At 44.4% G+C, this 25,824-nt stretch overlaps 2 protein-coding genes across 3 annotated transcripts in view; one reads left to right on the top strand and one right to left on the bottom strand.

Annotated features, from left to right (window-relative positions):
• Positions 1–1,481: 1,481 nt before the first annotated feature.
• On the top strand, positions 1,482–8,876 carry UBA5 (ubiquitin like modifier activating enzyme 5). Of its 2 annotated transcripts, XM_056857308.1 has the most exons (12): positions 1,482–1,574; positions 2,674–2,719; positions 2,820–2,909; positions 4,605–4,714; positions 5,071–5,157; positions 5,326–5,410; positions 6,119–6,223; positions 6,400–6,527; positions 6,674–6,809; positions 6,978–7,053; positions 7,978–8,084; positions 8,762–8,876. In XM_056857308.1, exons 1-12 carry the CDS (start codon positions 1,540–1,542, stop codon positions 8,843–8,845), a joined length of 1,089 nt encoding a protein of 362 aa, XP_056713286.1. In that variant the 5' UTR covers positions 1,482–1,539; the 3' UTR covers positions 8,846–8,876. The 2 variants fall into 2 exon arrangements, with proteins under 2 accessions (XP_056713286.1, XP_056713287.1); XM_056857309.1 differs by lacking the exons at positions 1,482–1,574; positions 2,674–2,719 and having other exon boundaries at positions 2,818–2,904.
• Positions 8,877–13,396: 4,520 nt separating this feature from the next.
• The window catches only part of NPHP3 (nephrocystin 3), a 47,854-nt gene continuing 35,426 nt past the window's right edge, over positions 13,397–25,824 (bottom strand). The window contains exons 21-27 of the mRNA XM_056857312.1: positions 21,645–21,886; positions 21,162–21,237; positions 17,759–17,886; positions 17,001–17,241; positions 16,559–16,684; positions 14,593–14,708; positions 13,397–13,579 (exon numbers count right to left, since the gene is read on the bottom strand). Coding sequence (XP_056713290.1) covers positions 13,402–13,579; positions 14,593–14,708; positions 16,559–16,684; positions 17,001–17,241; positions 17,759–17,886; positions 21,162–21,237; positions 21,645–21,886 — 1,107 coding nt within the window. The 3' untranslated portion in view covers positions 13,397–13,401. The remainder of the gene's footprint in view (positions 13,580–14,592; positions 14,709–16,558; positions 16,685–17,000; positions 17,242–17,758; positions 17,887–21,161; positions 21,238–21,644; positions 21,887–25,824) is intronic.

Here is a 25,824-nt window from a genome sequence, read left to right as displayed (position 1 = left end):
CCATTGATTTCAATGGGTTTCGACTAGAAAAATCTGCATAGGATTGTGCTGATGCTACGTAGGGTTGCCAGGTCCCTCTTTGCCATCGGCGGGAGGTTTTGGGGCGGAGCCTAAGGAGGGTGGAGTTTGGGGAAGGACTTCAATGCCATAGAGTCCAATGGCCAAAGCGGCCATTTTCTCCAGGTGAACTGATCTCTATCGGCAGGAGATCTTCTGCTATTACCTGGAGGTTAAGCAAGCCAAAATCAACACCTCTGCACTAATACCAACGGTAAGGAAAGTAGTGCAGGAATCTTAGGCAATAATTAATACAACACAGATAAGTGAAACATCAAGGTGTATTCAGTGCATATATAAGTGGAAAAAGACTAACAAATATACAATTATATACAAAAATACTTCAATAGTCCACAACGGTACAACCTGGAGGTTGGCAACCCTATACGTCAGACCACATCAAATAATCTTGCAGTACTTTCAGGCCTAATGGATTTATTGGAGAACTCCACAGGCCTGCGTGTTAACCGAATTCACACGTGCACGCAGATCGCGCAAGCTGGGCTAAAACTCTTTTCAGACATCTCGACTAGGCTTGTGGTGTCTTGAAAATCTCACTGTACAATACCGTTAAACAGGAGGTAAGCAGTAGAAAAGAGCAAGAGCCCAGTAGCACCTTAAAGACTAACACAAATATTTTCTGGCAGGGTATGAGCTTCCGTGAGCCACAGCTCACTTATTCAGATACAGCTGGAATGTGAATCCATCTGTCTTTAAGTAGAGGAGAGTGAATTCAGACAAGCATTAGTACGTAAATGTTAACAGTATGTACATGTGAATAGGAGGCGTGATGGGATTAGGTGTGGTCTGCAGAAGAGTCTGTGGTGTCCAGGGGAGAGATGGGTGTGGAGAAATCAGCATTGGTCATGAGCCATGAATGCAAGGTCTTTATGCAGCCCAGGTAAATGCATTGTCTTTAGTTTGAATATCAACTGTAATTCAGCAGTTTGAGGTGTGTGTGTGTGGGTGTTAAGTGCCGTCAAGTCGCTTCCGACTCATGGCGACCCTATGAATGAAAGTCCTCCAAAATGTCCTATCTTTGACACTTGAGGTAAGCAGTACCTTTAAAACGAACAAAATTTATTCCAGCTCAGGCGTTCATCAATTCTCTGCACCTGGACCCTGGGTGGGGGCACACTGAGCCACCGTCGTTCGTTCCCGGGTGTCTTTGCGCCCGGAACGTTGGTCTCCGGCCTGGGGTTGCAGCGGAGGATCGCTTTCGCTGCAACTCCAGGAAGCGCTTGTCGCGAAGACGTGTCTCTGGCGGCGAGGCCGGGTTGGGCTGCTGCTGGCCTCCAGGGAGACCCCGGGCCTCCCCGCTGTTGGGACCGCTGGTCGTTTCCGGAGCCGGCCATGGCTGCCTCGGCCGGTGTGGTGGAACAGCTACAGAGGCGCATCCGGGAGTTGGAGGGAAAGCTGGCCCGGCAGACGGGGGGAGGCGGCGGCGGCGGCTGGCAAACCCGGCGGGTGCGGATCGAGACGATGAGCCCGGAGGTGACGGACTCCAACCCGTACAGGTGAGCCGGATCCCCCCCCCCCAAGGCCGTGTTGAAGCAGGAGGGGAGTGCCGCGGAGGGTCCTGGGCAGGCCGCGGTGCGCGAAGAAGCGTGTTGTGTGGGCGTTTTTTGCCTGTTGCCCACTATTTGGGGAGGTGAGACGGTGGTGGATGATGCAACTAAACTGAATCAGCAAGATTTTTGTTTTTTTGTATATATATTTCTATTTTTACAACATAAAACAAACAAATACAATAATAATAATAATAATAAATTAAAAAAAGAAAATACAAAAGAGTATCTATATATACTTATTAATACATTCATGGTTACAAAATTATAAAGTTCAAAAAAAAAAAAACCAAGATACCCCTTCGACCCTCCACCCACCTTAAAAAGTGACCCATCACCCGACTTCCGAAGAAGTGTCTAAACAGTTTTAAAAATATCTATTAACAGTAAAATATAAAAGTATTAAAACTAGTTTCTAATAGTAAATTCCATTTTTGCCAGTTTGTCCCAATATGTGACGGCCTTTGCCCAAGTTTTTTTAAATTCTTCCATATCTTTTCCAATCAGCAAGATTTTTGGATGAGACAGTATCTCATCTCCCCCCCCCTCCAATTTGGTTTCTTCTGTTCCATTAAAACTCCTTTCAATCCTTTAGTGGATGTATTTATTTTTATTTAGAAAGTTTATATACTGCCTCTTAACTCCAGAGACTTGCTTGAAGCATCTCAGAAAATAAAAATAGTACAATAAAACACTAAAATTGTACTAAATATTAAAATAAACTAAATATTTAATGTACTAAATATTAAAATAAACAGTTTAAAAAGAACACACAGGTGAAGGGCATAAAAACAGCATTAAAATGTTTGACGGCTTCAACTGCTATCCATAGCAGCCTGCATGCTATTAGCGGAATGTAAAAAAAAAGATGTTAAAAAACGTTATGGCATGGCACCAAAAGTAGGTGCCTGGTGAGTCAGTACAACCAATGTAAATGGAAAACACTAGTACAATAATGCTGTTTTGTACTGGCTCTTGGGAACACATTTGTGCACGAGATCATAATTCTTTTCTTGACAAAATAAATCTGTCTTTTCTCTCCCTCTAGTCGCCTCATGGCGCTGAAAAGAATGGGAATTGTGAAAGATTATGAGGTGGGTTAGTGTTTCTTGTAGAAAATTGCCTTAATTATTTAACTGAACAAAACAATAACAAAAGAAGTTACTGATTATGGGCATTGGATTATCGTTGCAGAAAATCCGTACCTTTGCAGTAGCAGTAGTAGGCGTGGGTGGAGTTGGCAGCGTAACCGCTGAAATGCTGACAAGATGTGGCATTGGTAAGGTAATATACATTTCCTCATTATAATAATAGTCCTGCATAAATTTTAAGTTCTGAGATGAATTTTTGGAAAAGTTTGGGTTTCTAGTTGTCAATTGAACATGACCTGGGTCACTCCCGTAATGTGTGAATGGCAGGCAGGTGTTATGAAGATGTCTGGTATAAACAAATCTGGGAGCTGAGATGGGCTGATGTTCTTCAGTGTTTGTTTACCAAGTGTTTTAGAACATGACTTTCATGTTTCATTTATATATATATTCTGCCCTTCTCCAAGATTGTGGAGTTACTTTGTTTAACCCTTACAGCAATCCTGTGTGGAAGGTTAAGATTAAAGGGATTGGCTTAGTCAAATCCACAGCTTTATGGCTCCACAGAGGTAAATCTGGATTTCCTACATACAAGTCCAATACCCTGAGTGTTATTCCACACAGATTCACTCATATTACTATGTTGGTTGCAGGGACAAACAAAGCGGAACTTGTCTTTCCATTATGTGAAGAGGAATGACAGTTTGATTTCCTGATACCACAAGATTTCAAGTATTTTAGCAATATATACATTTCTCATCCCAATATCTATTTATGGGCTTGAATCCAACCAGCATTTTATTCACTGGGAAAAAGGGAGGTTGGGGGTTCCCTTTGACCGCCAAAAGGGCCATGTTGGGGATCACAGGACTTGCCATGTGGGATGGGGGCTATAATGAGTGGGAGTGAGCAAAAAAGCAGGCTGGATCAAACCCATTATCTGTTCTTAAAGGAAGCAATCCGATATATCAGTTGTTTCACAGGTATTTGTTGCTTATTGTTCATACTGAAACATTGCACATTGGACTGTGGGTCTGTGTAGATGTTGCTATTGGGGTTGTGGTTAGGTGTGAAACTTGTGCATGCCTGTGTTCCAATGTCATGGCTGCTGCAAATTTCCCCTGCCTCAGCTTCTTCCGTCTGCTGTCAGTGTGTCTCACATTAATGGCCCCATGTGCATTTATAATTGCCGCTTACAAAAACTGCAAAGTTTATTGCCGTTCTCCTTCTTGAGGACGGCTAAAATAGTTGGGGTAAAATCTGAGGGGGCAAAAAGAACAGGAAACCTAGATGGGAAAGGTTCTTTGGGCTGGATCTACTGTGTAGCTGCTAGTTAGATCATATTTTTTTGTCTAAATCACTGGTTCCCAACCGGGGGTCCGTGGACCCCCAGGGGTCCATGAGAACTAAATTAAGATCTGCGAAACAAAGTTATAAACCCATAATAAATTAATATTTACAATTAAAAGTTCTCTATTATAAATATATATATATTCAAATATTATTCTAAGTTTAATGTTTAACTAATAGTTATGATTAAAGTTTACTTTCAATTTCTCAGAATTTTTATTTTGAACCTTGGGGTCCCTGCAACGAACAAAAAAGTCCTAGTGGTCCCTGGTCAAAAAAAGGTTGGGAACCACTGGTCTAAATGGGTAGAGCTTCATTGCGATTGCTCTAGAAACAGCTAAAGTACGTGCAGGTTGTGTGTGTGTTAAGTGCCGTCAAGTCGCTTCCGACTCATGGCGACCCTATGAATGAAAGTCCTCCAAAATGTCCTATCTTTGACGTGCAGGTTAGTTTGTGTAAAAAGTCTGCAGAACCACAGAGCTTGACCAAGTGTTCGTTCTAATTAGAGGCCATTCATGTATTATTGTAATCTTTCTTTCAGCTACTCCTGTTTGATTACGATAAGGTGGAACTGGCAAATATGAACAGGCTCTTTTTCCAACCCCATCAAGCAGGGCTAAGTAAAGTAAAAGCGGCAGAGCACACCTTGAGGTACGTGGTGATGTGGGCATCTGTGTGCCATGCAAGATGAACACTCAAATGTTTGGATTTTCGAGTGACTTTAAAATAATTTTTCTGGGGAACACTGTCTTGTAAATGTCATACAGCTCAACGTTGTGCATGTTTACTTAGAAGTTAGGTCCAGTGAATTCAATGGAACTAACTCTCAATTAAGATTGCATTGGGCCACAGTTTTAGGTAGCGTTCCTAAGCAAGTGTACTCAGACATATATTTGCTTTAGCTTATTCCCTGGAAAGTGTCCTTAGGACTCGATCCTAAAATGTTAGTACTTAAAAGCTCTATTTTCACTTTATTGTTATGAACAAGTGTTTGTTGTGTCCTTAAGGAGCATCAATCCTGATGTCCAGTTTGAAGTACATAACTACAATATCACAACGGTGGACAACTTTCAACACTTTATGGATAGGATAAGGTAAATTATCTCACGGAAGTGGTACTGGTGGTCAAGATTTGTTTACCTTTCCTCTCTCAAAAATGGGGAGGGATATGTTACAGGATGCTTAGTGTCATTCTTCTTGCTTACTGTTAATTGCATGTGCATTTCTATATATTCTATAGTAATGTCTGTTTTTATCTGCAGCATTGGAGGATTAGAAGATGGGAAACCTGTTGATCTTGTATTGAGCTGCGTGGATAATTTTGAAGCTCGCATGGCAATTAACACAGTATGTATAGAATTTGCAATGTATGTATTTGCCTTTCTCTTAGTTGGCTGTTGTTCATTCTGTGTCATACAGCAAGCTGCTGTAGACCTGCTTTACTTGTCGTAGTAGTGTATGAGTTGCACCTGTGGTGTAATGGCTGAGCATAGCTGCAGCCTCTATTCATTTCAGTGGTACGACAGTTGTATGCTCACTAACTGCAAATATGTTCCATTGATCCTGTGAATATTAAAGGCAGAAATTTTTTATTGATGACCGTTTTATAGTTAGGTTTGTCCACATAGGGTTTGACACATCACACTTGATACGAAACCTGTGGTTCAGTGGTAGAGGATCTGCTTGACCTGCAAAAAGTCCCCAGCATCCCGTTATAAGGCTCAGGTAGTAAGTGATGGGAAAGACCCCTAGCTGAGACCCTGGAGAGTCACTGTCAGTTGGAATCAACAATACTGACCTTGATGGACCTGTGTCATGATTCAGTATAAGGCTGCTTCATGTGTTCATGAATTGAAGTTTTAAAGTTCTGCCTGTAGTTGGCTAAAGTTCAGTTAGTTCTGAAATCGAACACAAGGTGAAGTAAAGGAGACTGCATTATATATTTCCTTGTTGTTTTTGTCACATTTTTAAAATAACAAATATACCTAATCTGTTCACACTTTGTAGTGAAACACATTGTGGTATAGGTGCTTTATCTTTTTTCTTCTTGGGAAGGCTTGTAATGAGCTTGGACAGACATGGATGGAATCCGGAGTGAGTGAAAATGCAGTCTCCGGTCATATCCAGCTGATCATACCCGGTGAATCTGCTTGTTTTGCGGTATGTGGTGTTCCAGGCAACTGTTGTCCTAGTATGTCATCCCCTTAGAGAGAGGGTGGGGTGAAGGTCATTGGAGTCCAGGGTTGTTTTACCTAGGCCGTTCTTTATCACCGTTGTCTTTTTTGTACAGCCTATTTCTCTTCCCCTGATATTGCTTTTTTACTCTTTCTGGCCAGTGTGCACCTCCCCTTGTCGTAGCAGCAAACATCGATGAGAAGACCCTAAAACGAGAGGGAGTTTGTGCTGCCAGCCTTCCCACCACGATGGGAGTGGTTGCAGGCCTTCTTGTACAAAATGTACTTAAGTAAGTGACTGAATTACGTGACCCCCTTGATGATGTAAAAGAGGTGGTGCTCAGTTCATTCCAAGGGGCAATGTTGTAAGTCCCATTGCGTGGGTCTTCATTTTGATGCAAGCGTTTCTTCTTTCTTATCCCTCTCGTTTTCTCAGATACTTGTTAAATTTTGGCAGTGTGAGCTTTTATCTTGGCTACAATGCGATGCAGGATTTCTTCCCCACCATGGTGATGAAGCCCAACCCACAGTGTGATGACCGAAACTGCAGAAAGCAGCAAGAAGAGTACAAGGTAAAAATAAGGGGGGGGGGTGTTTTAAAGCCACAAAAATCCTAAATGTCAGCGCTCTTCAGAGGAGTTGGTAATTTTGTTCGACATCAGGTAGAATGCATAGCTCAGTCTGACAGTTATTTAATGAGAGCCATCACTGCAACAATCACAAGATAACTCTCTTTTTAGAAAAAAGCAGCAGCAAATCCAAAAGAAGACATCTTTGAAGAAGAAGAAGAAGTAGTACATGAAGAGAATGACTGGGGTAGGCACTGAGGTTAAAAATGTAGTCATGGTATCATGATAGCTGAAACTACTTAAAAAAAAAAAGATGGGGTTTATTTACTTTATTAAAAGCAAAGGACGTCTGCGGACTTTTCTTGAAGGAAGTAAATGGACTAGAAGTTGGTGGGAAGTCAGATGGGGGGGGGAAACTATCCCAGCCTTTCACAGAAGATCCTAGCATCAAAAGAAGGGTGCACATCTGGACCTCATTTTGAGTCTCCCCATCATTATTGCAGTCTCACATATAAATTGTTTACTTCTCCAAGAGGATGCGATGGATGAAAACTGGGGGACATATGCATAGAGAATAGATCCTACTAGCCACCTCCCTCCCTGTGAGCATGTAAAAAACTTCCATGGTGGGGAGGGGCAAATGTAGTTTCTGTTCATTATAGAACAGTAGGTGCAAACCAGAGCACGTGGACTTGTCACAATACATACAGGCCCGTTTGGACCATTCTCTGTTGAGGGTGGAGAGAGAGGGTAAACGTTTTGACCACACTATACTCTTTATTTAGAATACAACCTCTCATTAAGTGTTCCTAAGTACAGTGTTCTGTCCGCAGGTGTGAATGAGAAAAAGTAAAGGGATGCACTGCTAAGGAGGGAAGATCTTTCATTGCCCCATTGTCACTTCCTAACATGGAGGGAGACTTGGCACTCCTGCATTGCTGGACATAGCTAATGCTGGTGTACCAACACCTCCATAAATTTAAGATGGCAGCGCAATAGGGATGCATTTACACACAATTCCTCCCAATTTGGGTTGTCTGCGTTGGAAACATTTTTTTTTTTAGGAAGCAAGGAGCAATATCCAAATCTGTCATGAGACCTGTTTGCAGAGAATGTGTGATAATTTCCCTCACATTCATACAATTTTATTTTTACTGTTGGCATCACACAGGCATAGAGCTGGTTTCGGAAGTTTCAGAGGAAGAGTTGAAAGCTGCTTCCGGTCCAACTCCTGATCTTCCGGAAGGAATCATGTTAGCATACACAATACCAGACAAGGTGACAGAAGTTCCTTTCACCCAGTTCTTCCAAGTAAAATAGGCAGTAAAAAAAAAACCAATCCAGCATTTCTTTTTGCTATGAGATTTTACTAGCCACTGCTAAGCAAATGTGGAATAACACTCTTAAATATAAGGGTTTCCAGTCCATATTATAGTTTCATGGGTGTGTATATCAGTTAAGCTGCTCAGTCCTACAGAAGGATAAGCACTATCCTACACCATCTTGTAACTGGCAAGAAGGGCAGACCTGTCCATCTCTCCCATCCTGCTAGAGCCAGTGCTTGACCCTTCTATCTTCTGGTCATGCTAGCACCAAAAGGCATTCGGTCATGTGCTTAGCTGAACTTTACTGTACGTACAAGCAGGTTGGTATTTGATAAATCTCTAGTTCAAGTGGCATTTCAGAAGTTGAACACAGGGAGGGAGTAGCAGGAGAAAGAACTAGGGCAGGGAACTCATTTGTTATGAGGGCTGGGTATGACATAAATGTCACTTGGCTGGGCCATGCCTCACCAGCCCAAATCGAGGGAGGGGGGTGGCTGCCTCACAGGCCAGATAAGAGTTCTCAAGGGGACGGATCTGGCCCACGGGCAGTGTAGTTGACACCCCGAACTAGGGGGTAAAGGTAAACCTCTTTTTAAAGGGAGTTAACCTCTTTTTTTTTGTCATTAACAGGAAGAGAAATCTATAGATGAAGCGCCTGTTACAGAGACAGAGGAAAGTCTAGAAGAACTGATGGCTAAGATGAAGAGCATTTAACACAAACGATTTTTCAAACATTAGCTGCTCGTATCATAGTTCAAACACTTGAAGATGATTTTTGTAACCTCCTTGCTCTTACAATGGAAAGGTGGTATTTGATCATGTACTTATTAATCATGTAACTTAAAATGATTGAAACTTTCACTTCCAAGAAGATATGAGGGTCCATATTTCCAATGAAACATAAGATGAAAAGACGACCAATTTTGGCAATAACATAGGGTGCTTGCAGCCTTTTTAGACCAGTTTATGTATGGATACGTTTACTGGTGGAAAACAGTTGTCTGGTGGCGCTACCAAACTAGAAAGGTAGTTTCGAAAGAGTATTAGTTCAGCTAAGCTGCTGTTTAGAAAAAATGAAATTCTTCAATATTTGTTCTAGCCTTTAATGTCACTTTTATAGTGCCCTCATTATCACTTGAAGAGTTGTACTTGCTTGTCACTCATCCATACAACGGTTCTGGATCTACTTCGGTAGCATTTAGGTCATTTCTGTGTATTTTGATGGACCCCATGGGTTCTTGATTTGGGAATCAAAATGATCTTGATGTAGTTTGACGTGAGCTGGAATACAACAGGTAGTAAAAGGTGGGACATACTGCTAGCATGTAGCTGAGCAGCAACAAAAATCATCTCTGTGGTAGCTCTACAGAGCAGAAGGAAATTGTGTGTGTTAACAGGTTCAGTTATCTGTTCGAAGGCCTGTATCTGAACAAGTGCATTCCCATCTCTGTGTTGTGACAATGATTTAACTGAACTGCTGTTGTTCGCTTACCCATCGTGTTTAACTGTACACTGTCACACATGCAGCAAGTATCATTATGATAGGCTCTGAAAAGTTACTTTGGACTTTGAAATTAGCAGTCTGCATTGACTCCTTAAACATGGAACTGTCTAGTCCCATTTGATATTTAAGCAGAGGCGTAAAGAAAGGGTAAGGGCAAACTTGAAGATAGCAAGACCCTTAAAAAGAAGGTGGTTTGATGCTTTAAGCAACTCCCTGCACAGACAGATCTTTTATGGCTTCTTATTTTAAACAACTTTTGTTACTTTAGTAGTATTTATTTATATGTTATGTTTTAGGTACATACTTTTGTTAAATTGGATACAACCCAAAACAGAGAAGCATGCTTAGAATTAATAGTATTAAGCATATTTAACAGTTTTGTGCTGTGACACTTTTTTAGACACTTCCAATAAACAACAGCTTTGTCGACTGGAAGGATGTTTTTATTGCTGTTGGTAGACATTTGCTGGGTGTTAACTGGATGTAAAGTGACGTTGATGCTCAGAACTGTGTTGTGAGCGCTAAATTGAAGCAGCTGTTGGCGAATACCTTACAGAAACATCTGGAGCATTACAAGATAAGCTAAAGCCAAAAAGCCTTGCACAAAAACAACTTCAGGAATGTTGATGCTTAGTCAAGTCTCTTGAGTTATATTATGACTTCTGCATTCCTTAAATGCTTTGCACATTATAGCAGTATATTGTGAGTTTAAATGGGATAACTGTTTTGCTTGGAAGTGAATTATTAATATAAGGAGTTCTGTGAGAGCTAACTAGCTCTTTCATGGCCAGTACCTTTATACAATGCAAAAGTTTGCTGAATGTATTTACAGAACTAGTAGCATGGAGGAAAGAGGTGGTTAACGTTTCAGAAACTCTATCACTGTATTTACTTTTGTTCTGAACCTGGATAATCTTACTGATGTTCCTTTTGCACAAAGTAGTCTCTGGAAAAATGAACAAATAATTATTAAAGGAATAAAAGTGAAGCTAAGTAAGACAGTGTTACATTAAGTAGTTTATCTCTGAATAGCCAGTCTCAGGCTTGCTACTGGACTGCTTCATCACCAATATCTAAAGACATAGCACTTAATATTGCAGGCTTAACAGCCTTATTTCATGTGTTTCGAGGCAAAAGAGGGACGGGGGATAATTATGGTGAACACAGCAGCATGGAGAAATGTTCTAGGCCAGAGCAATGCAGAGAGACAGGAGTGTGGTGGTCCTACATTTCATTCAGGGAGGGGCTGTGGCTCAGTGGTAGAGCATCTGCTCTGCATGCAGAAAGTCCCAGGTTCAATCCCCAGCATCACCAGCTAAAGGGACAGGGCAAGTAGGTGATGTAAAAGACCTCTGCCTGAGAACCTGGAGAGCCGCTGCCAGTCTGAGTAGACAATACTGACTTTGATGGAGCAAGGGTCAGATTCAGTATAAGGCAGCTTCATGCGTTCAGTTGCACCTCAAAAACTTATGAAATTTATTCCAGGATAAGTCCATGGACCCTCCATGCACTTGATAAAGTGAGCTCCAAGTCAGAAAAGCTTACAGTGGAATAAACTTTGTTGGTCTTTTAAGGTGCTTCAGGAGTCCTGTTTAATTCTGCTACCTCATGTGATTGTTGTGTGGATAAAATGGAGGAGGGAATAATGTATACTGCTGAGTCAGTATAAGGCAGCTTCGTGTGTGTTCAACTCAGCCCTGGATTCCAGTGCGTGTGAGACAAACAAGCCTGCTTAGATAAAATACAAAATAGTTTTTAATTTCATCAACATTTGGATATGTCCAAATAAAGTACTATTACAGGAACATTGCTTTCCTTGCTTAAATTAAGTGCAGTCGATTGTATTAAAGGAGTTGTCAGGCATTTTTGTTCTACTATTTGGTGCTGAGGGTACGCAAAGGTTCAGCTAGAGATTACGAAGCAACTGGTGGGGGGGCGTGGAGCAGCAGCACAAAGAGTAATTGCTCCACAGAGATCTGTTCTGACAAATTCTCTAGTTGCTCAAAGAGATTGTACTTGAGAAAGGGGCAGCTTTGGAAGGTGGACTCTATAGCCATTATACCTCATCAGCCCTTCCCCTCACCAAACCCTGCCCTCCTCAGGCCCTACCCACAAAATCTCCAGGTATTTCCCAACTCAGAGCTGGCAACCCTCAGCAAAAGGTGTGCGGATTCTCCCCCCAACTCCAATAATTTATAAAACTATGGGACTTAAAGCCACGCAGGCGGCGGTGGGGAAGGGCTGCAGCAAGTAAGGAGCAAAATTAATTCCATCTTCTCCCTGCAGCCCATCCCCCAACCAGTGTGGCTTTTTGTCCCAGTGGGGAAGGGACATAGCTCAGTGGTAGAGCATCTGCTTGGCATGCAGAAGGTCCCAGGTTCAATCCCTGGCATCTCCAGTTAAAGGGACTAGGCAAGTAGGTGATGTGAAAGACCCCTGCCTGAGACCCTCGAGAACCACTGCCGGTCTGAGTAGACAATACTGATTTTGATGGACCAAGGGTCTGATTCAGTAGAAGGCAGCATCGTGTGTTGGTTCACAAATGAGCTTTCCAGGGTCAAAATTGACTGCTATGAGGACAGTAACTTAGGGAAAACCTGTGTCTACCACATAGCTTTCCACTTCTGGATGTAAGCCAATATTGGAAGAACTGTATCCAGATTCTAACAAGAATAATAGTGAAATTAAAATCTTTTCCATCAAAGCCTGTGAAATTTAAGCTTAAATATAAGCATCTATTCATGCATGAAGATAGGAATATATATGAAATACAACATTTAATCTTAAATTTAAATATTTTTTCAGCCTTCTGATTTCTTCTGCCAGCAATTGATCTACCCTAAGACTATTTCCTAGGAGGGAGTAGTACTTTCTGAAGAAAGGTATTCTTTTAAAGTCAGCTGATCCATCATTATTCTGCCTCTTGGGTAGATGCTCACTGAGCATCATTTACTTGTAACAAGTCAAGCCATTCAAATTGCTTCTGAAAGAGGTAGTCAATACAGCAACTTGACAAGTGTTGGAACTGTCTTAGTGCCTCAATGTAAATACAAAGCAAGGAGAAAGCTCTCTGCCTGGTGAGGATTCACTCAGTACACTGGAAGAAGGGGGCTCTCGTCAACATCACTTTATGCTAAAATAAAATGTTATTAGTCTTTTAGGTGCCACTAGGCCCCTGCTTATACTTGTGGCATAGCTATCCCTCTGGAATTAATGTCTGTTGTATTATAGAAGCCAAAAGCCACTAACTAATGGCCGAGCCCCATGGCACAGAGTGGTAAGCTGTAGTACTGCAGTCAGAGGTTCTGCTCATGACCTAGTTCAATCCCGACAGAAGTCAGTTTCAGGTAGCCAGCTCAAGGCTGACTCAGCCTTCCATCCTTCTGAGGTCAGTAAAATGAGTACCCAGCTTACTGCTGGGGATAAAGTGTAGATGACTGGGGAAGGCAATGGCAAACCACTCCGTAAACATAGTCTGCCTAGTAAACATTGGGATGTGATGTTACCCCATGGGTCAGTAATGACCCACTGCTAGTGCAGGGGACTACCTTTACCTAATGGCCTTCACAAAAATCAACAGGTCTTAAAATCCACATAACACATTGAGGATTCGCTTGCTGGTAAAATGAAACAGTTAAAACAGTTAAGCATTCTGGACCTTTGTATAGTCGCCAGAGTTTATTTATCTACTACCCTTTGAATTATTGTAGCTTAAGTATATGCCTTTGATGGCCAACGTGGCTTGCGTTGCATGTGTCGGTTTGCATCACCTTTGCCCTTTCTGCAGGAAACCGTTGGGAGAGAAAGCGCTCTTCAAACTGACTGTGTCTCCACTCGATGAATGATGGGAAGCCGCTTTCCCCCCAGACGACGATTCCGCTTCTTTGATTTCCATGGCTCTCTTATAAAGCTCAGCAGCTTTCTCGAAATCCCCTCCTTCATAGCTTTGAGAAAAAGGAGCGAGGGCTTAAGATGAGATCTAAGCACATTATCTGATAACACACACCTCAACATAAAGCCCAGGTGGCTCATTTCTAGATAAATGAATGCCTTCTCCGGGGGTCTGCCGCTGGAGACCTCAGGATGAAACTGGCCATCTGCGGAATGCCAACTACCCACATGTAGGCAAGACAGAGGTATGTGAGGGGTTGGGAGCCTGGGGAAATGGGGTGTATGAGAACACAGGGGCCAGCCTTCAATGCACCACCTGTTGCTAAAAGTGGCCCTCCTGTAAAACTAGGTTCAGGAGCTATCAGAAGCATAAGAATGTTTTTAATTCCTCTAATCCAGCTCCATATGCAAGAACCAGAAAGTCTCTCTGAAATGTTGGTTTCTGTGTGCGTGGAGCTTCTTTGTATAGAGGCATCATTCAACTACCTAAGGTCTCACCTACAGGCTCAATATAGCCCAGTTATATGTCTGACTCCTCAGTGAGAACTAGACCCTTCTCACAATCTGTCCCCCCCCCCATCATAAATTCCCTTTTGAGGTACTCCCATTTCCCAAAATTCCTAGTTGCACGTTAGTTCTATTTAGACCATTTTATTCAATTGTTTTCTGCATTAACGTTTTTTTAAAATGGCCTTGAGCTCTACAAAACGAACATAGTCTGAAATGTATGCCGCAGCTCAACATCTGTTGATAGAAATCACACTCTTGATTGTTATTTTAGGTTGGCTGCTCTTCTGCAAATGCTTTAGAATGGCAATCAGCTGCAAAGAGGATGCTATGTAAGAGCACTAGTGGAATTTACCAATGTGTAGTTACTTTTCTGGAAACTGCTCTAGAAGATGCCCCAAGCAAACATGCGTGTATGCTGAAAGGTTCTCCTACCAATTCATCACATCAAAAGGTGCAATTATGGCTGTATATATTTAAAAAAAACAAAATTTTGCCACCCACTTTTTGTTAGTGGAAATCTACCTGCGCACAGTTAAGTTCATCAGTTAAAAGTTACCTCAGCACTGCCAAATTTTTTAATGTTTCTCCCACACGAGGGTGCATACGTCCAAAGCTGTCTTCATAAATCTTCAAGGCCCGTTCATAAAGAGGCAAAGCTTCATGGTGCTTTTTCTAGAGGTGGCATTAAAGAAATAAGAGAAAAATTCCTTACTAAGACTTGTAGATATAAAACATTTGTTGTTTACATTAATGTCACTAAAAACATCCCTTAGATTTAGGTCAACATTGAAAGCTGTCTTAAGGACCTGGGTATATAATTTTCATTAACATTTGTACATTCTAATTCTGTTGAAAATCTTTAAAAGACTGAGTACAAGAGAATAAACTGTCCCTGTGTTTCTGCCTAGTGACCACAAAAATCCCAGATTGGGAAGATGTGATGAGGTATATAAAACAAGTATTGCTGCCAATTTTTTAAAAAATGCAAAGCAATGTGCTTAATCTCATCAAGAGAGGCCAGAACAAACACCAAAAGCGTGACAGCCTAAATACTGAAGAAGAGAAGTATTGTGTTCTCATAAATCTGTCTGAACGTGGGCCTCATCCAATGGAATTTTCTGATAAGCAACGAGATACAAATATTTAATTCAATTTTTTGCATGATCGGGCAGGTTTTTAAAGGCTGCCTCTTCATTTTTCTACAACCTTAGTGGAGTCAGGCTCACTGGTGGATCTAGGCCAAATCCATAAGGAACCCATAAGGAACAATACATCAAGAATTCCTGTTCAACCCCACTGAAATAAGAATTGCATAAGAGCATGGTAGATGGAGGCTTGCATGGAAGAAGTTCCCAGCAGATTGTTTGTTAGCGGTGCAGAAAGTAGCATTTGGATCAGACACTTGGGTACCACAAATTGGTCTGCTTGACACCCGGCCTTGGCAGTATGAGATTTGGTAAAGGTATTTCTAATGAGAAAGCATCCACAAATCCCCTTGCCATGGCTCTTTGGCAAAAAGGATGCCAAGCAGCACACATCCCTTTTCCAGGTCTCTTGCTTGCTTGCTTGCTGGCCTAGTGCCGAATTGGGGAGTGTCTTGGAGCCAGCTACTTACTGCAGCCCCCCAACCCTGGCCACCCTTGGCATGCAATTACCACCCCTGGATCCTCATACTATGATGACCTTAGCATACAATTAAACACAGAGACAGTAGCTGGAATGGAAATGGCCACAACTTTATTGGTTACAGCATCAGGCATTGGCGTTGCGTAGGGGCTGGATCCAAGGCATTGGCCCAACCTGCCTACAGACTGATGCATCCTACTCCCAGCCTGTCTGCTGGGAGTAGCCTGAGATGGCAGTATGTGGGACCCACTTGGGCAGAAGCCTGCTGCGAGGCTCCCCTGCCACTTGGCAGGAGGCCCCCATCCGGACAGCCCCCGACTGGTTATGTCCCATCCTGACAGCCCCCAATGGTATGTCCCTATACCAGGCCTCCCCAAAAAACCCTTATTGGGTCCCCAGAATGGGGTGTGCAGGCCGTCTTTCCCCAAAAAACTGGATCCGGCCCCATGCCAAAACCGAGTCTTGATATTTCTTATCCAAATCTCAGTATAAGGGAGATAAATCCCTGCTTCTCCCTAAACCCATCGATGCATGCCCATAAACCAGAACAAAATCTGTGGACTCCTGACAGTGACCTTCCCTAAAGAAGCCTGGAGTTTTCCAGCACACAAGGACCAGTGCTGGCAGTCTTCTCTAAAATGTTTTCAAGAGAAAAGCAGGCAGAAACTAAACTGCAAATTGATACCAGCTTATTGATACTGTGCACCCCTCCACATGCTTTCAATCCACATGAAGGTAAGAAACCTGCTTTAGCCCTGTCTATGTTAAGTCGCTGATGAAGCTGCAATAGGTTTACTCTGAAACCTGTTCCCTGATAGGCTTACACTGAGCTGTAGAATATTCTAGAAAACCTATGGTAACCTGTGGTTAAAAAAAAGGGGGGGGGGAGACCTTACCATTTGGCAATAAAGAACAGCCAAGTTTACCAAAGCAGTAGCCACACTTGGGTGCTTTGGACCAAAAGATTTTTGCCGTATTTCAACAGCCAACTCATACAGAGGAACGGCTTTGTCAAGCTTTCCCTGGGAAACAAAGAAAATATGAATCATTCATACAAGTCATAGGCTTGTTTTGGGCTAGCAATGCACCACACTCAGTACTACTGCATGTGTGTGTGTGTGTGTGGGGGGGGTAATTTCCATTGATTTCTCCCCTATAGGGTCCCCTTACATTACATCTGGGTACCCCCTGTAGCATTTTGGGGGGCTGGGTCTACAGCGGAAAGGGGAGGTGAGGAAGTCCCATTCTTACTGGATACAAGCCAATGTGTCAGAGGGGACCTTTGTAAGACTTAAAACACAGAACACAAAAATTTGTGCATACTACATTGAGTCTTACCATCTTCTTGTAGAGCACAGCCAGGTGTTTCACCGTGTAAGCCAAAGAGGGATGGTCAGGCGCCAGTGCTCTCTTCCGGATGTTCAGTGCCTTTTCATACAGCTCCTCTGCCTTGTCATAGTGCTTCTTCTCATTGTAAAGGGCTGCTAGATTATTCAAGGACTGGGCACAGTCTGGGTGGTCAGGCCCAAGAACCCGTTCTCGCATTTCCAGGGAGCGTTTCAAGAAAAGTTCTGCTGTTCTAGAAGCACAAGGTCACATGATAATATATTTGTGCGTATTGGCACAACTGTTCAAATACCTCTTCTGATAGCCGCTCTGAGCCAGACCATGTATGATCCTCATTTAATGGATAAGAACATAAGAAAAGCCATGCTGGATCAGACCAAGGCCCATCATGTCCAGCAGTCTGTTCACACAGTGGCCAACCAGGTGCCTCTAGGAAGCCCCCAAACAAGACGACTGCCGCAGCATTGTCCTGCCTGTGTTCCGCTGCACCTAATATAATAGGCATGCTCCTCTGATCCTGGAGAGAATAGGTATGCATCATGACTAGCAGCCATGGTTAGCTCTCTCCTCCGTGAACATGTCCACTCCCCTCTTAAAGCCTTCCAAGTTGGCAGCCATCACCACATCCTGGGGCAGGGAGTGCCACAATTTAACTATCATGCAGCTCCGGGTCACAGTGGTAGCACTAGGCAGTGGGGCCTGCATAATAAAACCTAAGCTCAATTTTGTCACTTCAGACCACTACTTACTCAAGATTATTTTGAAGGTAGTAGAGAACACCAAGTTCATTGAGAGTTCGAGCATTGTCAGATGAGTCTTTCCCCAGAGTGAGCTCCTCTAGCTGCAGGGCTCGTTGGCGAAGGAGAGCAAATCCATACTACCCAAAGGGAACAAAAGGAGAGCTCATTGGCTTGACATTCTGTGTTTAGGATTAACGTATAATACTACACCAAAACACATTCCTGTGGGTAAAGCCCAACCATACTTGAGAAAGGGAGGGTCCATCCACAAAGTAGCGAGCTCGCTTACCCTTCTTGCGGAGGTTACAGCTACTAAAAAGCACTCCTTCATAGACAGCAAAGCCAGAGAGCATTTAACCAACAGCTTGAAGGATTTGAACATTAGATCTGATAAGACTACCGACAGCAACCACTGGGGAACAAGGGAGACCCTTGGGGGTATGCATGTGGGTATGCATGTGAAAACACTGAACTACCCTCGACGTCCAGGTGACGGCAGGATGCTCTGGAGCTGGGGCAGCTTTCGACAGGGCATCAGATGAAAAGAGAGTTTGCCCCCAGAGTGCCACTTTTAACTTTGAGGCACAGTCACTCAGCCTTAGGGGTAAACCTCTGACAGGCTTTGCACGCTGATACGTTATGGCCCTCACCCACACAAAGGCGATAGAGATCATGACCATCTGTCTGGGTCGTCTTTGCACTGCACCGAGTGTACTTTTCGAAGAGACTTTTCTGAGCCATCAACCGCTGCAAGTGTGAAAATGTTTTCAAGTCCGGAGAAGGAGGTTTGAACGACTGCTATAGTACCGGGGTGAGCTAAACTCACTAAATGGTGTTATTTTCTCCCACTCTCTACAGATTCACTAAGAAAAACGCATCCAAAAAATTAGAAAGGGGGGGGGACATTTGTGGAGACAACCAACTCCGTCGGTAGTGAAGAAGAAACGGAGGGAAGGGCGTGCAGTCACACCAGAGCACGTGACCATTTAGGTGGGAATGGTTCACAATGGCTTTGAAGCGCAGCACCCCCTAATGCAGTGATGGCGAACCTTTTAGAGACCGAGTGCCCAAACTGCAACCCAAAAACCACTTATTTATCGCAAAGTGCCAACACGGCAATTTAACCTGAATACTTAGTTTAGTGGCCCACATGTATAATAAGAAGGTAGCACATAGTCCATCAGGGTTAGTAACCCATGATGGACTTTTCCTCCATAAATTTGTCCAATCCCCTCTTACAGGCATCTAGGCTAGATGCCATCACCACATCTTGTGGCAAGGAGTTCCACAGGTTAATTACATGCTGGGTAAGTGGGTGTTCCTCTTTAGGGGATTTCACTGAAAGGTGGGAGGCTTCGCAAAGCCCGCGCTGTTGCCCAAGTGCTCTGCTCCCCTCTACAGGTTAATTACATGCTGGGTAAGTGGGTGTTCCTCTTTAGGGGATTTCACTGAAAGGTGGGAGGCTTCGCAAAGCCCGCGCTGTTGCCCAAGTGCTATGCTCCCCTCCAGCTGTGAGCTATGCTCCCCTCCAACCTAGCTCCTCTCCAACCCCACCAAGGGAATCACCTTTTCCACAGACTCAACAGGCTGCCGTCCGCGCCGCACCCTCAAGCCGCATGTGAGCTGCCCGGCATGTGAGCGGCCTGCCGCATGTGACAAGGGAGGGAGGAAGCGCTCCCATTGGGCTGCTGGGCAGAAGGGCGGGTGATGTGAGAAATGCCCCCAGGCGCACGTGGAAAGGGGGAGGGAAGCAGCCTGGCCCCACGTCCCTCTGGCTTTCTAGTAACTAATTCAGGCGAACTCTATGCTGGGGCGACGGCGCGCGTGCCCACAGAGAGGGCTCCGAGTGCTCCCTTTGGCACGCATGCCATAGGTTCGCCACCACTGCCCTAGTGGGTTTTAGCTGAATAAACCTCTCTGGCGGCAGATCTGCGCATGCATAGACCCGATGTGGGACTGCACAGAAGACCAAAGATGAATAATTACGAACCAGATTGTGTTCCTTTAATGAAGTAATAAAGTTTGTTCAAAGAGAAGAAAATGGGGATTGGAGCTATGGTCACAGACAATGTATCAGTGGTATAACACAGGTGTGGTGTGGATGGCAACAGTGCCCACTTATTTCTGGAAACAGGAAAACTCACCTATGTAGCTGGGTACTCCAAGCTGTACAGTTTCATGTTCTCTTCTAGCTTACCCCAACTGCCTACCCTTTCTTTTGTCTATTTGAATGGAAACACCATCCATGGTTTCTCTAAACACCAAAAACCCTCTGTGGTTTCACAAGTGACATTTAAATAATTTTACTGAAATTCTCCAATCCATAAAGTGAATGAACTCAACACTGACTAAAATGCCATTCCATCTGAAAAATAACCTTAACGTATATACTCGCGTATAAGCCGAGTTTTTCAGCCCCAAAAATGGGCTGAAAAAGCCGGCCTCGGCTTATACGCGGGTCAATACGGGGGGAGGGAGGGGGGAAACTTACCGCCGCCGCCGCCGGGCCCGTGCCGCTTCCTGCCGCTGGAAGCGGCCTGGGGCAGCCTCCTGCAGCCGCAGGAAGGCTGCCCCGGCCCCCCCGGCCCCCTCCGCCATTTTTCCCGGGCAGGAGGGGCCATGGGAAGCCTCCTGCAGCCGCAGGATGGCTGCCCAAGGCCCCCCCCGCCCCCGCCGCCATTTTTCCCGGGCGGGAGGGGCCTTGGGCAGCCTCCTGCAGCCGCAGGATGGCAGCCCAAGGCCCCCCCGCCCCCCGCCGCCATTTTTTTCGGGCGGGAGGGGCCTTGGGCAGCCTCCTGCAGCCGCAGGAAGGCTGCCCCGGCCCTTCCTGCCCCCGCCGCCATTTTTCCCGGGCGGGAGGGGCCTTGGGCAGCCTCCTGCAGCCGCAGGATGGCTGCCCAAGGCCCCCCCCCCGCCATTTTTTTCGGGCGGGAGGGGCCTTGGGCAGCCTCCTGCAGCCGCAGGAAGGCTGCTCCGGGTCCCCCTGGGCCTTGCCACCGCTTCCTCCCGCCGGGAGCGGCCTTGGGCAGCCTCCTGCAGCCGCAGGAAGGCTGCTCCGGGTCCCCCTGGGCCTCGCCGCCACTTCCTCCTGCTGGGAGCGGCCTGGGGCAGCCTCCTGCAGCCGCAGGAAGGCTGCCCAGGCCCCCCCGGGCCGCGCCGCCGCCGGACCCTCGCCGCTGGAGAGCCCTGTCAGGTAAGCCTGCGGGGGGGGAGGGGTTATAAGCCGACCCTCGGCTTATACACGGGTGCCTAATTTTTCCCCATTTTTGGGGAGAAATTAGGCACCTCGGCTTATACGCGGGTCGGCTTATACATGGGTATATACGGTATTTTGATTGTGGAAAATATCCTTTATTTTTATTTTTTTAATGGAACAAACGATGAAAGTAAAACATCAGAAATATTTTTTTACCAGGCTGCCTTTCCGCCTCACAGCTTTTTGTTGAATTCTGAAGGATTTTTTCCTTAGATGTTCAGCTTGTTCATATCTAAAACAAATGGTGCAAATTACATTTGTGAGGTAGGTTAGGCAGAGAGAGAATGGGCTGGCCCAAGTTTCATAGTAAGAGGAGATTTGAACAGCAGTCTCCCTGTTCCAGTCAAAATCCACTTCTATCCCATCTCTTCCTAATTTTCCTTTATCAATGTGATAAATTTAAAACTATTTTAAAAGCCACCCATTACAATAATTTGCCCCACCCAAACTACTCCACTCACTGAGGGGGAGCTCTTTCCCCCAACCTAAGAACTCCAACAGTCTCCCTGCCAAACCTCCCAAATGTCCTTAAACGCAATTTCCTTGCCTCACAAATTTTCAAGCCCAACTGCTAATCAATTCCTCTACCACAAAGCAATTTTCTTAATAAAAACTAGAGGGGAAAGCGCCTTTTCTTACTTGTTCTGCTTCTGGTACAATGTTGCAAGAGCATCAAGTTCGCGAGCAACCCTGAGATGTTCAGTCCCATAAGCATTTTCAGAGATTTCGAGAGCCTGCTTGAATAACTGCTCAGCGTTACCAAACTTCTTCCACTGTACATAAACTCCTGCTAATTGGTGGAGAGACTGGGCTACCCTAGGGTGGTCTGGGTCGAGGGCGGTCTCTCGAATCTCCAGGGAGCGCTGCAAAGGAACAATGGCCTATAAAGGAAATGGGAGGGGGGGAATCAGCTGAAGAAATCAGAAATACTAAGAGGTAGGAAAGTTCTCTACCAGAAACCATGAAGAAACCAAACTGGACTCATGAACACATGAAGCTGCCTTATACTGAATCAGATCCTTGGTCCATCAAAGTCAGTATTGTCTACTCAGACTGGCAGCGGCTCTCCAGGGTCTCAGGCAAAGGTCTTTCACATCACCTCCTTGCCTAGTCCCTTTAACTGGAGATGCCGGGGATTGAACCTGGGACCTTCTGCAAGCCAAGCAGATGCTCTACCACTGAGCCACAGCCTCTCCCCATGGACTCCATGGAATGCATATTGGTTTGACTCCATACCATGGAGAAGACCACTCACGAGGACACACATACTCCTTCCTCTCAACACTGGAGACTTTCGGCCCACTGTATGTTGGATTCAGTCAGATTTTTCATTCAGTCTTATCCAGTTCCCCTCACACTAGAGTAAGGTTACCAGATTTTTTTCAATGAATCCGGGGACACTTTTCAACTTCAGTCGGAATGATAGTTCGATAGGAAGTTTGCCTTTATTACTAAGATAATACATGAAAACAAAATTGAAGAGTTCCCTTTGTTTTGAACTAGTATTTTTCCGAAGAGTGCACCTTGTTGAGAAGATCTCTTCTTGACTCCAGTTTTGTTGCAAATTCTTGGCAAGTCATGGAAAAGTTACTTAGGACAGCTAACATAGCTTTGATAGTGTCAATACCAAGTCTTGATCTCTGAGATGTCCACATCATGTTCATGGAAGAAAACACTCTCTCCACTGCAACATTGCTTCCTGGTAGACAGAGACAGAGTTGAACCAACTTTTGTAGCTGTGGATAGGGGATCATCTTCTGAGAGAAGAATGAGAAAACATCACTCCATCTTGTACACACATCAGCACCATCTTCATTCCATTTACTTATCTTTTCTTTTGATACATATTCTTTCAAAGAAGAAATTTCATCAAAACGATGATCTTCATTTAGATCAACTCCTCCTACTCTTGATGAAAAATATTGGAGACACTCTTCAAAGTTTTCTCCCTGTGGAGAAGTCCTAAGCAAAATGCACTCCATACACCTTATATCTTCAGAGTGGGAGCTCCAAGCAGTTAGATATTCAATAGCAGTAGTGTAGAAATTGCTTGATATGGTGAGAAATTCTTCCTTCGTGCAGGAACCTTCTTCAAGAGATGGCAAAAATTTCTTCACTGAGATGGGAATAAACTTGTCATCATTCCTAGCCTGAAGTTTCTCAATCAAACTGTTGAGAATCATGCAAGATTCCACTGCTGTTACTGCCCCTCCTTCGGCTTGGAGTATGGAATCATGGAAAAGTGGCAGAGTAGAGGCAACAAAATTCATCCATAAATAGGTGCAAGGATCATTGAACCACTTTGTCAGCATGGCTGGACATTTCTCCTCAGACAGAAAGAAGGATTTCAAGGCAGCATATATTTCACAGATCCTTCTGATGGCTGGTAGCAGTGAAAGCCATCTGACATTACTGTAGCTAAGAATATTCTTGTGTTCCTGTCCTACAAACTCGCAGAACTCTTTTAGACATTCTACTCTCACTGTAAATATGTGAAAATAGCCAAAAATCTTTACTACAAGTCCTTCAACATCAACAGGGATTGAATTTATTGCAGAATGTGCACTGTTATGTATCATATGAGCATTACATCCCAAGCCGAGAATATTCTTTCCCAAACCTTCCTTCATTTTGGTGAGGACATTGTTTGAACCTTTTCTCCTCAGACCACCAAAGTTAGTGTTCATATTGTCTGCTGAAACCACTACCACTTTATGCTCCAAACCTACATCCCTGATTGTTTGAAATGAAGCCGTGTATATTATTTCAGCTGTTTCCCCTGTAATTTGAACAAAGTCCACAAGTTTATTAAGGATGGATATGGCTTTCTCAGCATTCACATGTACGTAGCGAACAATAATTGGTAGTAATTTTGTATTACAATGATTTGAAGCATCTAGAAGTATAGTTATAAAAGAAGCACAGTTAATTTCTTCTACAGCTTCAGCAATCACCCAGGGAGCAATCATGTGTTTGACGATGGCTTCAACTTTTGTTCTGGAACACGTGAATTTCAATTCATTGAATTTCTTAATAAGCCGGAAGTACAGTCCATAGACTTGAAACTGTGGTAATGCTTCACAGTATGAAATGCGAAAGTTCCTTCTTGAAGGGCAATGTTTATTTCACTTTGATCTGGCACAATTTTCTTAAAGTATGCTGATACCTTTGTGTTGCTACTTTCCTGAATCACAGAGGTTTTATGTCTTTTAGTTGCAACATGTTCAACGACTGAGGTTCGCCCGCCACTTCCAACGGTAAGTTACTTCACATAATGAACAAAATGCAGAATGTTCCTTCACTCCTCTTCTGATAAATGGAAAATCCTTTAATATCAAATCACTAACCACACATTTTCATTTCTTTGACATTGTAGCTTCAATAACTACAATATAAATCACAGAAAGTACACGTGGATGTGTTAAAAGACTGCCGATACTGCTAAAAACAACCACTCAACACTGGAAAAAGCAACAGAATAAAACAGGAAGAGGAAAATGGAAGTGAGATGTGAAAACAAGTGCACGTTGGCAGGGAGCCAATCACATTTAGAGAGAAAAAAACATCCGATAGCAGCTAGCCAATCATACTTCGATATACATATCGATGTGTCTTGTACAGTTGAACCAATCGCACAACATTCATTCCCTACTGTGACGGATAAGGGGTTAATCTGCACCAGGAGCTGAGAGACCAAGAGTGGGTGGAGCCAGAGAACCGACACTCTGAGCTCTGAGGGAGAGAAAAGCATTCGAAGCTATATCTCTGAAGTAATCTTATGTAGACAAACCTGACTTCGAGTTTTCCCTCCAAATTTCTGCCTTTTCTTATCTGAATCAATCTCTGTGAGTTCTGCTTAATAAACTTTCCTGTTTTGTCTGTTTAAGTCAAAAAGCCTCTTGTCATATTGTAGACAAACCTGACTTTGAGTTTTCCCTCACAATCCATTTGGAAAAGCACCACGATCCATTCTGGGTCCTCACCCACAGGATGAAAGGCACAGACGAGAAAGTCTCTCACTGTAGGAATTGTGTCAGTGTGTGTGTGGGGGGGGGTATGAACACAGGGCACAGACATGTTTTGGGAATGGGAAGGGATCAGGGAGAGTTTTGTTATCAAATATGAACATGTGGAGCTTGGGCTCTGGAAAATTCTGCCATCTCATTCTGAAAGAGCCATTTCACACTTTATCTGGCAGTTGTGTGTGTTTATTCTAGGGACTCTCATGTTACTCTGGTGTTTCTCACAGCAATCACATTGTAGGAGTAATTTACAGTTGTCTAATAAATCTACAACACTTATGTCCCGGGACGGTGCACTTACCCTCCACTGCCCCTGGACGAAGTAGCCCAGGTGGTCTCACCCCGACTTCGGAGAAGCCGCCGGGGACAGGGCAGCCGGAGAGGCAGGTGCGGCGTCGGCGGAGCGGCTAGGCGTGAGCCGCCAAACTGGGAGGCCGGCCCTGCCCTTGCCGCAACAGGATGGAGCCCGGGGGAAATGGGGAGGTCCGGGGCCAGCTGCGTCGCAGCGGCACGGCCCCTGACTGCCCCCGACCCTCGGAACAGTCAGGAGGCAGGGAGAGAGACCTCTCCCCGTAACCAGCCCAGTCCCGCCCAACAGCTGAGAGGCGGGCAGGCTAGACAAACAGCAGGGAGGATCTCACGGCCGGCACCGACAGGGAGGAGGGACGGAAGGGAGGGGCCTGAGAGGCATCAAGGCCCCGATAAAGCCTTGGAGGGGGAGGAAAAGGGGTGGAGCACAATTGGGGGGAAGGGAAGGTCGGTGGAGCTGAGGCTGAGGAGGATTGCTCAGCCAGAGG

Source organism: Euleptes europaea, chromosome 11, assembly GCF_029931775.1.
Source record: "Euleptes europaea isolate rEulEur1 chromosome 11, rEulEur1.hap1, whole genome shotgun sequence".
In the NCBI taxonomy this organism is placed as follows: Eukaryota; Metazoa; Chordata; class Lepidosauria; order Squamata; family Sphaerodactylidae; genus Euleptes; species Euleptes europaea.
The sequence above is the reverse complement of the archived record's forward strand: the minus strand, read 5'-3'. Positions and strand labels throughout refer to the sequence as shown.

Coding starts and splice junctions, on each gene's coding strand:
- UBA5 (XM_056857308.1), top strand. CDS start 1,540: ATGAGCCCGGAGGTGACGGACTCCAACCCGTACAG. Junction 6,224..6,399: donor GTGAATCTGCTTGTTTTGCG/GTATGTGGTGTT, acceptor CTTTCTGGCCAG/TGTGCACCTCCCCTTGTCGT. Junction 8,085..8,761: donor CATACACAATACCAGACAAG/GTGACAGAAGTT, acceptor TGTCATTAACAG/GAAGAGAAATCTATAGATGA.